At 39.2% G+C, this 17,491-nt stretch overlaps 1 protein-coding gene across 1 annotated transcript; it reads left to right on the forward strand.

Moving 5' to 3' along the window:
- The first annotated feature begins 1,749 nt into the window (after positions 1-1,749).
- Positions 1,750-16,961, forward strand: LOC125895350 (calcium-binding mitochondrial carrier protein SCaMC-1-like). Its single transcript, XM_049587101.1, has 10 exons — positions 1,750-2,270; positions 4,358-4,484; positions 4,633-4,720; positions 8,923-9,034; positions 11,918-12,076; positions 12,225-12,377; positions 13,244-13,351; positions 13,761-13,928; positions 14,066-14,216; positions 15,793-16,961. Exons 1-10 carry the CDS (start codon positions 2,091-2,093, stop codon positions 15,975-15,977), a joined length of 1,431 nt encoding a protein of 476 aa, XP_049443058.1. The 5' UTR covers positions 1,750-2,090; the 3' UTR covers positions 15,978-16,961.
- Positions 16,962-17,491: the final 530 nt, after the last annotated feature.

Raw genomic sequence — 17,491 nt, forward strand, 5'->3', positions numbered from 1 at the left:
TTTTTACTTTAATTCATTTTTTTAGTGAAGTCGTGTGGAAAATGCTGATGTGTGGACCGCAGGAAGAGTAGCTGTTGCCATGGCAGTGGCTAAGGGGGATCCACATTAATAAATAAAAAATGCTGCTTTTGCATATTAGCTACCATATGCACTACCCTCATTCCCACTATAACCAAAGCTTTCTGTTTAAACCAGAATTTATATCACTTCTGTTACACTTGTATTGCACATACTGTGCATATTTCTGTGTGTGTTTATTATGTATTAATATAATAATATTATATATTCTCTGAAAATATATTATAATAAATAATATACAATTAAATATTTGAATATTAGTTTGCACATTCTGTGTGGGGGTTGCAACTGCATTGTAATGCACAATCCTGTATTGTATCATTACAATAGAGCTTTAACTTTGAACTTTGAATATTTAGATGACAAAATTAGACATATTCAAGCTATGCATAAACCTGCACAATTTGGCATAGGTATATATAGTTACAATTTTATAAAGTTTTCTCAAAACTTCACCTGGACATATCTGGCATTTTTGGGATTTCATAAAGTTCTGAAGTATACAATATGAGTTTGCAAAGGTCAAAAATGGAAAACAGAATTTAAGAGATTAATCCGATTTTCAGTTTTCTATGTTGCCAACTTTTAAAAGTGGCTGTGGGACATCCATGGACTCCCTACCTCCCTCCCCATATCCATCTCTCCTCCTTGCTGCCACACCAGAAAAAATAAAATAAAATAAAATAAAATAATAAAAGATCATTATCACGGTACAACATGGAATGTTTATTGTTATTTTTCCTGTTATAACAAAATATTTAATTGTTTTTATGACCTACTTATCACATTATAGCCTAATAATAATAACATAGATAACATAATAATAATAACAACAATCTTTATTTATAAAGCCCTTTTCAAAACAGAGTAACAAAGTGCTTTACATGTCAATAATTAAAACAGACAAGACATGAAAACAACAACTTTTAAAAGGACTGATAAAACACTTCAGCGTAGAAAAACAGAGGAAATAAAAGACAGTTTAAATAAACTTAAAACTCAAGGAAAATCAGGAAAGGCTGTCTGATAAAAGTATGTTTTAAGATGGGACTCAAAGTAGATCACTAAGAAGAAACTTTTCTGGTTATAACAATATCTACCTTGTTATAACATGTTTATGTGTCATAATAACACTAGGGAAAACCTGTTATAAAAAACTTTTCACATCATCACATGCTACTGATCTGTTGTTATATTTCTGGCTTGGCATCAGTCAGCCTCCATACACAAAGCAAAGGACCCTTAATTAAAAAAGTTTGTGAATTTGTTATGCCTGGAGCAGCTGCTGGATTCTTGTGTGTATGACTCACTGAGCTGAATCAGACTGCCTCCACTGGAGCCCACTGTGAGAGGACTAGCCATACTCTATATGAATATGTATATTTGCGCGTGTGTGTGTGAGGCGGTGTTACACCACAAACCACAACACATAACTCAGATTGAAGAAACGGCAACTAAAAGTTTAAGGAAATGAAAAAGAAAGGAAGCTATTTAAAGGAAGATTAGGTTTAAAGCAGCTGCCCTTCATATAGCTACTCATGTTTGAAAATACACGCCATGAAAAAATACTCATAGTGAGTGTTGTTGTTGCAGACGGGTGTGTCTCTGTGGTGTGTGTGTGTGTGTGTGTGTGTGTGTGTGTGTGTGTGTGTGCGCAGTGAAAGAGGAGGTCTTCTGAGGCAAAGCAACCCGACTGTCCCCACCCTTCTGCTCAGCTCTGCCAGCCTATCTCATCCGCAAACTGCCTTCTGCATATCTAAGTTTCATAGTATCACCTCTGGCTACCGGATTGTTCCACGCACCTACTTATGAGGACTTTTCCACGACTTTGTTTTGAAGCTGCACCGCGGAAATCTCTCTGAAATCCCACGGATCGATCCTGGTGCTTGAAACCAGAAGTGCCAACAGCCGCAGGAATCGGCCTGTGTGTGTGTGTGTGCTTGTGTGTGTGTTTCCACAGCAGTTAAATTGCTCAACTTAGCGTCTGTGTTGCTCTCAGTCTCACATCAAACATGTATCAAGTCGTCAGGAAGCTGTTTTTCACGGACTGCTTGTGTGCTGATGATGCGTCCAAAACATACGAAGATCTGTTCGCCAAGCTGGACACCAACAAGGATGGGAAAGTGGATGTGTCCGAGCTGAAGGCGGGCCTGGCTGCCATGGGCATCAAGACTGGGAGAGAAGCAGCTCAGGTAGAGTCATGGACACAGGAAACAGCACACATGAAGGCCTCACAGGGCGAGACAGTTGATACAAATACTTTATGTGTAGGCTATTAAGCTGCTGCATTCCTGATGGAACAGGACAGGCTGCAATTACTTTGTATTAACTCTCAGTAAACCTGACAATAAAGCACAGGCCTCAGAGGAAGTAACTAAATACATCTACTCAAATACTGTCCCTGAGTACTGCTTTAGATACATGGCACTTTATTGTTACTTCAGGACTGCAACTTTAATGATGTTTTTGATTAATTACTAATGTTTAAGTCTATAAAATGTGAGGAAATACTGAAAATTGCAATTATAATATTCCAGCTGCCCAGGAAGACATTTTCAAATGTCTTTGTTTGCCTTCAGATATTCCATTTATGGATATATAAAACACAAAAAACATAAAATCTAAACATTTTGGGTGCAGAAACTGGTAAAACTTTCAGATATTTGCTTGATAATTGAAGTTAATGAAAACATGCTCATCAAAATGATCATTAATTCATCATCAAATAATGTCAGCACTACTTGTGGATGTGCTTTGTACTTATTGCTGCATTCATTTTATAGGAATATTTCCAAATACTGCTGACTCATGTGTTCAATGAAATCTGAGCGTCTTTAAATTTGGCCTGTGCTCAGTTGTAATCCTGAAATATCACCCCTTCAGGACTGACACACTTTCAAACCTTATCTAAAGAGATTAGAAAACTCACCACTGGCACCATGTTGCGGCTGCTCTGCAGCTTTTGATTATATCACATGATCTTCATCAGCAGATGGAGTTTTTTCCAGTTTGTTTCAAGTTTTTTTCAAGAGCTGTCATCCAAGTTAGGTGAAAAGATCAGGTTTGAATTATGTTCTTGACTTTGGAAGCAACTGTTGGGGGAAAAAAATCTACAACAAGGTCTATTTAGTAGCAGTTCTGGAGCTTTTACTCACAGCACATGATCTTCATTGTAGGTTTTTATCCTTGTTTTATCTCCAATTTTATCTTCATTAATGCAGTAAACTTTTGAATGCAGTACTTTTACTGAGCAGCCAGATGACAGAACAGTGTTCGCCCTTCCTTCATTACCAACACTGAGGTGCCCTCCAGCAAGGCGCTCAGCCCCAAACTGCTCCAGCATGTCTGCAAAATGTGTAACAGAATGTTCTCACACAAATAGTAACATATCACCTGGAGCATCATCACCTTGGCTTCTTTGGAAATTAGCTTTATTTCTGCAGAAGTAACAGCAGGATCAGGCGAGTGAAGAAACTGTTTCAAAGTTCAAACTGTAGGTGCAGGTGAGCGTTTATTGTGGGCTGCGACTTGACGAGGACGGACCCACCTTCGCTAATCAAATAGTATCACATTCCTCACGCTCATCAGTGAGTCTGATAACTATATAAGTATGACTCAGGAGAAAAAGGTTAGGAAAGGTCACTGCTCCGTGTCGTAAAACAGGAGCTTTCCATATCTATGCAATTACATGACGTTGATATGATAAAGGTAATAAACATACGCACGGGCTATGTTTGGCTCAGTGGTGTCCTCATTAACACCACAATTCATCTTCTGAAACTTTACTTTACCTTTAATTTAGGCAAAAACTAATTCATTGAAAGTGGCATGGTGTTTTTTTCTTTACATTAATTGATTTCCATGTGGATTGCACTCATCCACAGTACTTGGATTGCCTCTTGACTTTTGAAAGTATTTAAAAGTGATGCTGCGATTCAGGTTTCACTTTATCCCTTGAGGGACTGATCCTGAATCAGCACAAATTTGCTCAACATTATGCTCTTACAACATAGCAAGACAACTGAATGAAATACCTCTTGATCATTGTCAATCCTTGCAAACAAGGACACAGATGAATAAAGGTGATTAAATTCAGATGTTGATGAATAAATGTAAAACAGGACATGTAGGGTCAAAGGAGGAATTTGCTGCGTTATTCTGCCAGCTGCTGTATGAGGAGGAGGTGGCAGACTCAACTAAAAGTCATCAGCCTCTCTATAACTGTACGGCATGATGACATTGGGTTGCTAATATTCTGTGTGTGTGTTTTTGCTGTTAGAAAATAGTTTCCTCTGGAGACACGGACAAAGATGAGGGGCTCGACTTCAACGAGTTCACCAAGTATCTAAAGGAACATGAGAAGAAGTTACGACTGACCTTCAAGAGCTTGGACAAAAACAATGATGGTATGTGTGCTGTAATTATCTCATCTAGCAAACTTCAAATATGCCTAAAGAGTATGTGTAGTGATGTGTCTATCATGTTAGTGATGGGGAATGTACGTCTCTCAGCATGTGAGAGATCTCAGGACTACTGTGGTTTCATTTTCAACAGGTCGAATAGACATCACGGAGATAAGACAGTCATTTGCCGATCTGGGAATGGACATCAGTAAAGGCGAGGCAGAGAAGATCCTTCAAAGGTATTTCTGCTTATTTTGTAGCTGCTAATAATTTAAGAAGGTCACTCTGCAGGTCTCATGTAAATATTCAGCTCCTCTTACTCTTGGATCCAAGCAAAACCCTCATGGAGTTACATGTAAAGTACAAGTGACAGAAAGATGTCAAAGGCGGGGACCAGTGTGAGGCACTGATAACCAGTTCAGTCTGTATCTTGGCTGTGAGCTGACAGCATGTGATAAAAAGCTGGCAAGATGTCTAAGTTGTGAAACATATCCAAACATGTAGGAACAGTATTGTTAATGGAGGAGTTTGATTAAAAATTGGCCATTAGATAACGTTGTTTTTGTTAGCTTGGTATGTAAAGGGGTTGCTCCGCTAACATTTTCAAAGCCTAGGACCAAAAGGGCACACATATAAATAGCCTACACAGGTACCCTGCTGGTGTATATAAGCACAGGGCTGCTCACAAGTTGTTAACCAAACCATGATGTTTCACTGCCTTTTAAAAAGGACACATTTTTGGTGAGTTTTTTTAAATTAATAATTGACTTCCCTGCTTTTTTTGACTTAAATAACATATCAGATAAGCAGACTGTTATGGAAGAAATGCAGAAGCCCAGAGGCTTCCTCCATTAGTTAAATGATCACATTATTTATAAGTACTGTAGTTGTTTTGTCTTATCACACTTTGTTATCAGCAATTTCACCAGGTTGGGGGTGAGCTCTATATGTCAGAGAAAAATAAATAAAAGAAATACAATTACTTACTACTACGACGACTACTACTACCACTACTACCTGTAATAATAATAATAATAATGATAGTAATAATAGTAATATTAATGATAATAATTTGTGCCCTATGTTTTTAGGAGGGCGGCACGGTGGTGTGGTGGTTAGCACTCTCGCCTCACAGCAAGAGGGTTCCCGGTTCGATCCCGGGTGTGGGAGCCCTTCTGTGTGGAGTTTGCATGTTCTCCCCGTGTCAGCGTGGGTTCTCTCCGGGCACTCCGGCTTCCTCCCACAGTCCAAAGACATGCAGATTGGGGACTAGGTTAATTGGTGACTCTAAATTGTCCGTAGGCGTGAATGTGTGCGTGAATGGTTGTCTGTCTCTATGTGTCAGACCTGCGATAGTCTGGCGACCTGTCCAGGGTGTACCCTGCCTCTCGCCCAATGTCAGCTGGGATAGGCTCCAGCCCCCCCGCGACCCTCAAGAGGATGAAGCGGTTAGAAGATGGATGGATGTTTTTAGGAATATTTTCTGATTTGTAAATAGCTGTATTTTTGTTTAACATTTTACTTAGTGTTGGACATACAATAATGTCCCAGCCTTATTGTGTTAGTGATGTGCTTAAATTCTTTTTTTTTTTTTTCATGATGTGGTCAGTCTTTATCCTGGGAGCAACACATATTTGTGTGGTTTATTAAATAGGCTACAGAAATACCTTTTCTTGTTAATAATAATAATTCCCCCCCCTCACTACCACAGAATACTAGTTTGAACACTTTATATTCTCATAAATATTATTCTGTATCTGTACTGCTAATGGAATTAATATTAGTAGCCTGTTGATAATGACTGCCGCGTCACACATCCAGTCATAATGCTCGTTAACCGAAGTGACTGCTGATTGGTCTGTCAGGTACTTGTTTTCACTGGCAGACGGTAAGTAAGGACGTACCGGTAGTCTGGGCGTTCTACTTTTGTTAATTTTGTCATAGACATATATATATATATGTCTATGAATTTTGCTACAATATTATTTTTGGTTACAAAACGACAATACCGGAAGTGTGTGGTGGAAACAGGGCTATTTTTTTCACAGTGGAAACTGAAAAAAAGCGTACCGAACTGAACTGTACGGTACCGTACTGCACGGTGGAAACGGGGTTCAACTTGAAGAAGAAACAGTTGGTTTGATTAAACGTACAAAAGCGTCTACTTAGTCGGCCAAAGCTTTCCTCTGGACGTACGGAAGTAAACATTTAAGCTAATACTCACTTCAAGGAAGGTGTTTTGTTAAAAGTGTCAACTTTGAGAGAATATTTACCATATTATAAATTTCCTAGAAAGTTGTGGCGTCACTTTAATTCCGTGCAAATCCATATTAAAGGGAATTAAATGAAAACAGTCATTTGTAGCAGCGAAAGTAAAATTATACAAATGGTCTTAAAATAGAAATCAAATTGCTTAAAGGAACCGAATGTAATAGAAAAAGACAAAGTTGTGTAAAGACGGTCGCTCTTGTACCTGTAAATACGGTAATGAGAGAGAGAACTGCAGCGGGAGTGGAGAGAGAGAGAGTGGTTAGACCATAATATTTTTAAACCTTTTTTTTTAATAGTGTACAGTTTTAATTGTTGTCGAATATTTCATACAACAGATATTTTACAGGCACAGTATATCTTTGTAAAACGGCTCCAGGTTGCAGTTACTATAGGTATACCACACATATTCAGTTCCCTGCTTTTGCTCTGGGTTCATAAATGCTGGAGGAGCTAACTGATGATAAAACAATAAGAAGGCTAAGTATAAATCAATTTGTCATCATTCCACTTTGACAAACTAATGGGACAACTGTTTGTGTCCCAACATTCAATAGTAATAAGACTAAGCTCTGGGATCTACGTGTGTGTGAAACCTGTTTGATATGTGTCATCAGTCTGTCTGGCCAGAAGCCCAGTCATAATTGGAAGCACAAAAACAATACAACAAACATTAAATGTTACTTGGTAACACTGTATGCAAGCAGGAAGTGGAACAGCAGCAGAGAAAATATTTTACCACTAATAAAGAAACAAGTTTGAAATGAACACGTTACACTGAATTGGATCCTGTTCAACACTCCATATTGTTCCCAGCTCTTTGCAGTCAGGCCGGGTTTATGCAGCGAGATGTCCAGTATGTTCTGTATTTGCATAAACAAAGAAGCAGCAGATGTACAGGAGCAAACTTGACAGTGAGCCATAGAAAGAGAAGTAAAGCAGGATGTGCATGACTCTGAATCAGACAGAAAGATTTGTTTGAAAACCGCAGAGAGTAATTTATGAGTGTGTCAGTCAGCCGTACTGACACAGAGGAAGGAAATAAAGGAAAAATGAACATTTAGGGCAGATGAGGACAGAGATTGGCTACAGAGGAGGCTGTAGAAGAGATGGAGGAGACACATAGTGTCCTTATTTTTATTACTTTGTTTCAAAGTATAGAAAAATAAGCTAAGAAATGTGCCGGGTTATGTTATTTGTGTTTGCTAATTTATTATGAAAATAGATTTTACGTAAAACCTGTTCTACTGTTATAATTGCTGGTGGTTTGATTTGAATGACTCTAATCTTCTTGTGACCTATTTTTCTGTTTTGTTTGCATGCTTCCACACCGCTGTCTATTGCCAATCTCTCTCTGTCTCTGACTGAGCAGAAGTAAAGAGGAGCTTAATTGGTCTAAAAGTAAATGGAGTTTGGCGTAGACTATCATCCATTTTCTTTGATGGAGGGCTTGTAGTGAAATGAAGTTTACAACATGAAATGTTACTTTTATTTTGATAAACGTGATGCTAATTATTCTTTAGAAATATAAATTAGTGCCTAAATCCTTTTTTTTTTGTGTTCTTTGTTCATCACAGTATGACGAGCTTAAGATTCTGGACTGTGGGTTCATTTGTTAGTTAAACTTCTGGTTAGGTGTCACTGTCCATTCTCACATTGTTCAGGATTCAGTGTTTATTGAAAACACAAATTGTGCATTTCCTGTTGGTGTTTAAGGCACTGGTCAAGTAATCACTAAGACCACAGTTGGAGTCCAGCTGAAGGCCTTTGTTTCCTGTCATCCCACATCTCTTCCTCTTTTAGCTCTCTTCTACACTTCATCAGATACAAAAGGTAAATTAAAAAGGGTCATAAATATTTACCCTGCCTCTTGCCCAATGTCAGCTGGGATAGGCTCCAGCCCCCCCGCGACCCTCAAGAGGATGAAGCGGTTAGAAGATGGATGGATGGATGGATGGATGGAAAATTGAAAAAAAGCACCCTTGTTGGTGCTGTTTATGTGCTCCCAACAGATTTCCCTAATCATCAACCCTTAACACTAAAATATAAAAAGCCCATTTCTGTCCCTACGAGCCAATAAGTAGGCCCAGTTAGTCTTAAGTGGACCTTAGTTTCATATTTTAGATGAAAACAACACATAAAATGTGGTCTTCTGTCTTTCCCTGTTGTACAGTATTGATGCGGACGGCACCATGTCTTTGGACTGGAATGAATGGAGGGAGCATTTCCTTTTTAACCCAGCTACCAACCTGCAGGAGATAATCCGCTACTGGAAGCATTCCTCGGTAAGGAGAGGGCATGACTCAGTAACTATTCTGTCTGAAGGAGAGAGAAAAAAAGCCATAATGATGGAATTATTTTGTTATCATCAAAGGTGTCCAAACTTTCTTTGGCCAGAGTAGATAATACGAAAATACCTGTGGACCAGCATGCATGATATTGGTTGCTCAAAAAACAAAAAACAAAAAAATGTTTTTATCTTCTACTGAATAAGTATTAAGCTTTCCCCCGTTCTTAAAAGAGGCAGCCCTCACAGTGTGTGAAAACTCACTAGTTCCTATTTGATGCATGTCTACAAACTACAATATTCCTGCCATTGTAATGTGAACGAAAGAAGTGCACAGTGATCTTGTTTAATTAACCAATATTGTGTGGTGGGCCACATACAGTACATTTTGCCAGACAAGCCGAGGGCCTTTTAGAGTCTATACGCGGGCCACAGTTGGCCCCCACGTCAGACTTTGGACATGACTGGTTAACATAGTGATATACTCGTGAAACACAGGCCAAAATAATGCCACACATAACCAAAGGTTAAGTCCAAAAAAGTAAACATCTGTTGTCATGGTGTGGACTAAACTTTAAAGGTTTAAAGTGTTTTTAACTTATTGTTAATGTCTCTTTTGTTTTAATGAGGTATTATAAGTTATTATGAGGCATAATTACAGCCCAGTACACACAGTTGGTAATGAAAAAGCATTTCTTATACAGTTTTCATTTTGCTCTGGCACCAAGGCCAGTCTGAGCAGATCGAGGATGCCCCTCAACTGTCCCAGACATCACTTTAAGGACCATTGCACTAAGATGGAAAGTTGTGAAAGACAGTTTTACGCTGATACTGGATTTGAGTGAGGACTTTGGCAACAGATCAGTAGCTGTACGTCACCAGATGAGACTCATTCATATCCAAAAAAGAAGTGAGAAAAGTAAAGAGACAAATGGAGACAAAAACTTTTTCATAATGACCTTTTCTTGGGAAAAGAGGCTGTGTAGAACTTGCAAAAAAAGAGAGCCTTTTGGTCCAGTTCAAGAAATGTAGTTTGATTAGTTTTAGTGAGATGCTTCACTTCACTCGCAAACTTTTTGCTGCTTGTTAGACTAACAAAGAATACTCAAATCCAAATTCAACTGAAGTTTCACACGAAACACACACAGTGTGACGTGTACTATGTGTGCATGACAGAGACACAGACAGTTCCAGTCAATGGCTAATCTCTGACGTTTGCTGCCTCTGTTCACTGGCACTACCTTAGAGGTTAAATAAACCTGCGGCTGCTAAACTGAGGCGGAGATAAGCTAATTTGAGGAGGATTATCTTGTCAGTGGGATTGGGACAGGTCGCGCAGAGAGGACCTAAGTCTAGAACAGGACAGGGGTGAGGTTGCTAAGATGAGGCAGTGGTGAGACTGAAGCAGTGGTTGGAGTCTTCTATGGCAGTGAGAGCCTCACATCATCTCCAGTGTTCATGCTGATGGTTCCTGGCTGCTCGGGATTCAGCTTCTCTTCTTTGGGCTGGATTTGATCTGCAGACCTTTTGACATCTGACGGGGAACTTTATTAGAATCGTGTAAAGGAGTCTGAGGAACAGAGTTTAGGAGGGATCTTGTACCACAGTGGGGCTGTATTGTACTGGATCAGCAGCTTTATCAGAGTTGAGATGGCCTTGGCTCTGCTGCACCCTCACCAGCAGCACCAACAGGCAAACTTGTTCCTCATCGACTTTGAAGAAGATGGGGGGATCTATGAGGTGGAGGTGGACATGGTGAGTCCAGGTTGTCTCCTGGTCATGAATGAAAACTTGACGTGTCTTGATAGTAGAACCTGATTGATACATCAGCCAATTAAATCTTATCACAGATACTGAAATATTCAGTATGCAGGCCCATAAATTACAAGAAACTGCAATACAGAGAGGTATGTTGAAGGTAATTTAGAAACAGTGTTTGTTCACTAGAGAGCACTTACAAATTGTTTTTCAACTGTAAAATGTCCTGCTTAGTACATTTCTCTTTCTATATCACAATTTTATATTAATCAGAGATGAGTTTTCTTTATCAAAAATGTATTTTTATGTTATGTGTTTATGTCTAGAAATTTATATTGGCATATATGTTGTGTGTACATTTGTATAACTCAAAAGCTGACAGGCCAGAATACTGGGTGTGGAAACACTAACATGGATATCTGAGCTATTGTGATGCACTTTAATGCAGCCAATTACTTATAATGTCCAGTGTATGAGACTGTGGGACAAAGGTGCTCTTCAACTCTGATTTTTAAGGACACAGTTGGTATTTAATTAGCTTTAATGTAAGGTGTGGTCCCTCCACTCCCATGACTGTACAAGAGATGTCAAAATATTTTGTATACCTTGAAACACATCTCTGTTTAGTAACTGAAACACCCACAAAATGACCTTAGAATTAAATCACGACATCTCTGACAAAGTCTCCACGAAACAGAACATTGTTTTATACTCAGCTGGTTTCATAAAGTGTCGTGCAATGATGTAATTGATCTCACAGCATGGACCTGTTGTTATGTAAGACTTTGGATGAGGATATGCTGAGTGACCGGTGCTGCCAGGAATTAAGTTCAAGGCGAAGCAGGTAATCATGTGGTTTTAAAGGTGTGATTCAAATAACGTGAATCTCAAACACAGGCTTCCGTCAGTTTTAAAATATGCATAAAATTCATATTTGAACAGCTCTAGTAATATTCAGATAGATCTATTCTGACAGCTTATGTTTTGGCTATTAATGAGCATATTTTTTGAGAGTTGTGAGAGTTTCACATTTCCTTTTAGCTCCTTGATGATGAAACTAAACACAGTTGACACAAAATTTAAATGTGTCTAACTGTGGTTTAATTATATTTGTTTTGTGTAGGTGCTGGACATTGGTGACAGCCTCTCCATCCCAGATGAGTTCACAGAGGAGGAGAAGACAACCGGTGTGTGGTGGAAGCAGCTGGCAGCGGGAGCCATGGCCGGTGCCGTGTCCCGTACAGGAACTGCCCCACTGGACAGAATGAAGGTGTTCATGCAGGTGTGTCAAAACTTTTTTTTAATTGGTGGTCTGTCATGGTCATGTTTGTGTTTATATAACCTAAATGGTGTCTTTAGAACAACATAATACATGTATTTACATTTTTAAGTAATGGCTTACAGGTGTTTTTCTTTTCTTTAATGTACAGGTGCATTCCACCAAGACCAACAAAATCAGCCTGGTTAGTGGTTTTAAGCAAATGTTAAAAGAAGGAGGCCCAACGTCTCTGTGGAGAGGAAACGGTATCAACGTGCTGAAGATCGCCCCGGAGACAGCCATTAAATTTATGGCCTATGAGACGGTAAACAGAAACATACTAGATACATAGATGCACTGTATTGTTTTGCAGCATGTCACTATTGATGTAATCTTTTCAATATCAAAGATCATTGATGTTATTGTTAGCAAAATAAGGATTTAGGATTTAGGATTACAGTCAATGCTAGCGATGCAAACTTGTGACTGCCAGTTTTATAGGTCTGTGTTGTTTGTGTTCACACCAATCAGCAACCTCTGAAAAATGAAGCCAATGTGGAAGTGCCAAAAAAGGAACAGTTGTCACTATTTTGACATGCTTTCAGTTCATAGTTAGTGTAAAGTTTGGATTTGTCTAAAAAAAAAAATCATGTTCAGCATTTGCTTGCGCTACAAGACTAAGGAGTTGGATATTCACTTTTTTTAGTAATGATTTTAAGCCCGTTTTTCACCAGCAAAAAATTTTGCATTAGCATTATAACAGTTAATTATACCTGTAAATGTACAATGCTAACCAAGCTAGCAGTTAGCGTTAGGGTTATCTCCACCCTCTTGTCCAACTATGGTCTCTTTTGGCTCCAAAAATCTACAATGGCAATGGCCAAAATTCCAAAGTCAAGGTTTAAAACCAGAGCCTCAAACGACTGGGTGACATCATGTTGGTTACGTCCAGTATTTTATACAGTCCATGGTTTAAGGTAGCAATATGTTGTTATGTTGGAGTGGAAGAGTCAAATGGCTGAGGATGAATTACAACACTGAAGGATCTAGCCTTCAGGGGTTCAGCCACAACACAAAATGACTCACTCACTGCCAAGAGCCTTTGCATGTTAAATTTAAGTTTAAGATCATTACAGTGTTCATGAGAGTCAATATTTTCTCACCCACATACTCGTCACTGTGTTTCATCAGTATAAGAAGATGCTGGCCAGTGAACCAGGGAAGATCAAGACCCACGAGAGGTTCCTGGCTGGATCGCTGGCTGGAGCCACAGCACAAACTGCCATCTACCCCATGGAGGTAAGCAGAGGCGTAGGCACTTACAGGTGTATTAAGAGTGCAGTTAAGAGTGCCAGAAAATGTATTTTCATATACATTTAATGAGACAGGTAGTTATCTAGGTTAGGTCTACACTAATGGTCCTCTGAACCCTGCCTCTCTCAGTCAAACCTTAAATAAAGAGCAACATTTAAAGATGTGAGTGACTTTAGAAAGATAATGCAAATTTCCCACCTTGATCTTTTTGGTGAAGTGGTAACATAATGTATCAATACTGACACAAACTCATTCACAAGTTGTTCAGCTTCAGTCAGACTGAAGGCTACATCCTTATTTGTTAAGCCTCAGCAGCTGCTGGCTGCCACAAAGTGTCAGTAGAAGTGCTGTCAGGTACAGAACAGCTTCACTGATGATCACTTTGTTCCCGCAGGTGATGAAAACCCGTCTGACCCTGAGGAAGACCGGGCAGTACTCAGGAATGTTTGACTGTGCCAAGAAAATCCTGAAGACTGAGGGAGTGAAGGCATTTTACAAGGGCTACGTCCCCAATCTCATCGGCATCATCCCCTATGCTGGCATAGATCTGGCAGTGTACGAGGTATGTTTTCATGAATCATTCTCATGTGTCATCTGTCATTAAAACAGTGAAGGGTTTGCACTTACGTTCTATAGATGTCACTTTTTTATTTTGCAAAATCAACTAATCACACACAACCTCTTTCCTGTCCCCACCAGAGCTTGAAGAACCTCTGGTTGTCTCGCTACGCCAAAGACTCAGCTAACCCCGGTGTGCTGGTGCTGCTTGGCTGTGGTACTCTATCCAGCACTTGTGGACAGCTGGCCAGCTACCCCCTGGCTCTGGTCCGCACCAGGATGCAGGCACAAGGTACAGAGAACCAAACCTTGTTCAAAATTCCGTCAACTTTTAATTTAGTGCTGTTGGCATTTATCCAGTGATCATATCCAGAGGAATTTACATAAAGGCTAGAAATTAATTTACTTTTTTTTTTTTTTTTTTTTTACAGTAGAGGATGATTTTCTTCATAATAAGAAAAATACATATATAGAAAGATGTAAATCAATTTAGTGGTGAATGTTGTGTTATTGGCACTCCACCACTGTAGCTAAAGTAAAGACTGAGTAAACATTACTTAAAAGAAACTTTACCAATTACCAATAAGCTGGTGAACACTGTGGAGCAGATTTTTCCCTTAGGAGTAAGTGGAAACTAAAAACAGGCCTAGAAGGAAAGCAAATATTGGACACAAACACACCTCCAAATAATTGGTTATGTTGCACTGTATCTGCTGGATATGTATGTTATCTGCATACGTATGAACAATCTGTTGGTGACAGGGCAAGGTTTTGGTATCTTTGGTATATTTGGTATTTTAGTTTGTGTTCGTAGTCCAAGTAGTATTGACCAATCATGTTGGAGTGGCAGTCAAAATTTATTGGCATTCATATACAGATATCTCTTTATAGAGATCATTCAATGATGGGCACACCAAAAAAGAGGTTTTGGCCTGCATATCTGCTGGCAACACTGGAATCCCGCAAAAAAACACAATAGTGTCACACATCCAAACACTGTTTAAGGCAGGTGCAGGACCATAGACTATAGTAAAGATGGACGACATAACCGCTCCTTCAAAGTGAAGCCAGAGCATCTTAGTTGCTCTCTAGTGGCTGGCTACAGTATAGGTCATAAACCCTGACCCCTCCATGTTAGCGGACAGGACATGGGCCAATCTAAAAACTCAACGTACGCATCAAATAAACGCTTTCTGTCATTTTAGGTAGTACTTATTGCACTGATGTATGTTCAAGTGTTTGATTTTCTGATAAGTTTGGTTTTCATTAGATATTTGATGCTATAAAAAGGACGCCATGATTTCCTATGTCTGCCAGCTGTTGTCGTCGTGATCAATGGGGCTGCATACTATTGGTTGGACAAGTGTATGGGCGGGATGTGATAACCTGGGGATTGCTGCTGCGCTGCAGACTCTGGCTTCAAATGACCTCACAAATGCAAGCTAACAGAGGCCGTTTGTGATATATTGGCTTCTTTTTTGTTCAGTAGGAGTAAGTGTCCATCTTTATATACAGTCTGTGAGCTGGACCAATAAAAGATAGAAATAAAAGAGCTACAGCGTGCAGAGCTTTCCTCATGTTAACCACAGAAATATTAGCCGTTCCTCCCACACCAGTGTCACACCAATAGCTGTTGGGTTCCAAGATTGGTAACTCTGTGCAACTGTTTAAACTTCATTAGGTGATGTTATAGCATAGTTGTGTTTGCAGCTTGTTTCTGCTGCCCCCAAGTGGCAAAACATCAGTTAGGGCAGATTCATCCCAAAAGCTCCTAAATATTTATATGCCCCCACGCAGGCGATAGGCTTGGCAGGAGGCATCATGTTTTGCTTTTTCACATTGTTTTTAAATATTTCTTTTTTTCTCAGCTTCTCTTGAGGGCTCAGAGCAGCTGCCCATGACCAAGATTGTGAAGACCATTCTGCAAAACGAAGGCTTCTTTGGACTTTACCGTGGCATCCTGCCCAATTTCATGAAGGTCCTACCTGCTGTCAGCATCAGCTACGTGGTGTATGAGCACATGAGGGATAACTTGGGTATTCAGCAAAAGTAGGCAGCAGTCATGTGTGACTGTGTGAGAGTGTCAGAGGATGAGCAGCATTTTTTCGTATTTCAAACACATCCTTTCAAACATATTAGGAAATCTGTCGTAAAGAACTTGTTTACCTGTAGGTCACTAAAGATGGAGTCACTGTAGAAGTTTTTAAAGTGATTGCAGGATTTTGGCTAAACTGTTGAGCCATTATAAAAATAGTTTACAAAATCCTGCAGTTCTCACACAGGGCTTATAATGATTAATACGACTTCTACAGTGTTTCCATCTGTTAGTAATTTGTCCAATTTACATTTAGGATACACCCACAGATTATAGTGCACTGTAATTCTCGGGGCTCAGTTTGGATCAGCTGACTTTCAGTTCAAACCAAAGATGGGGAGTCTGAACACCAAAAACACTCAAGACATTTTAAGTTGTGTTATTGTGGATTTGGGTAGAAATGGTAATGTTTTTTTATCGGTCATTTTAAGTATGGGTGCTTTTATGCCACATGTTCCTCTAATACTTGACCAAAACACACATTTTTCTTTTTTTTTCTTTTGCTTTCTTTATCAAAAGTAGACACACCAACAGTTGAAAATTGACACCTTCCATTCATTTACAGACACTTGTTGAGCTTTATAAACAGTTTACTACAATAGGGTGTAGTATTTTGTGAGTGGGGAGCTGTTTCATGTTGAAATCTGAGGAAACTGTTGAAGTGCAATACTGTATTTACTCTTTGGGGATTCACATGCTGGTATATTTGAGACAGGTTTGCACTTTTGGAAATGGATTTCATCCCAGTGTTGTAGGTCTTTTTTTTGTAGGATGTCATTATTGTACCTTTTCAGTGGGTCTGGTGAACAGGAGAGTAATGTGCCTTATGTGCTGTTTCTCAGATATCTGTGGACTTCTACACCCTCTATTTTTTTTCTTGCCTTTCAATATTTGGTTCATTAGATGCTGGTGTTTACATTAATAAAAACATTTTAACAAACATGAGGTATTTTGAGTGAATTTATTTCAGTTTGTTTGAAAATGTATTTGAATTTGCATTAATAGATTTGATGTTTGTCATAAATGTGTGGCACATGTCAAGCCAAGCACTGAATCAGCTGTGAAAACCTGTTAAAGTTGTACTGTAAACCTGGATGTATTCTAAACTGAGTGCAACCTTTCACTTGAGTGTGTTGCGCCATTTGACCCCCGTAGCTTTAAGTACAGATTACTCCAGTTTAGATCTTATGTAATGGCCTTTTTCCCACCGGTGTCAGTACTTCTGACTTTAGCTGTCTGACCCTAGTCACATTAAAGGACACAGTAACAGTGGCTCTGTGAGCTTGTTGCATTGCTCTAAAGATGGCAGTGAAGTGAGATTGCTTTCCACTTGTCCACTTCCTGCTTAATCACACAAAATGTCCTTTTTGATATTTTGTTTCTGAATAAGGCCGAAGAAGTCAAGCAAAAATATTCAACATTTCTTGGTTACAGCCTCTAAAATGTGTTTCTTTTTACTCTTTCATATCACA

The sequence above is a fragment of the Epinephelus fuscoguttatus genome, linkage group LG10 (genome assembly GCF_011397635.1).
Source record: "Epinephelus fuscoguttatus linkage group LG10, E.fuscoguttatus.final_Chr_v1".
NCBI classification, from domain to species: Eukaryota; Metazoa; Chordata; class Actinopteri; order Perciformes; family Serranidae; genus Epinephelus; species Epinephelus fuscoguttatus.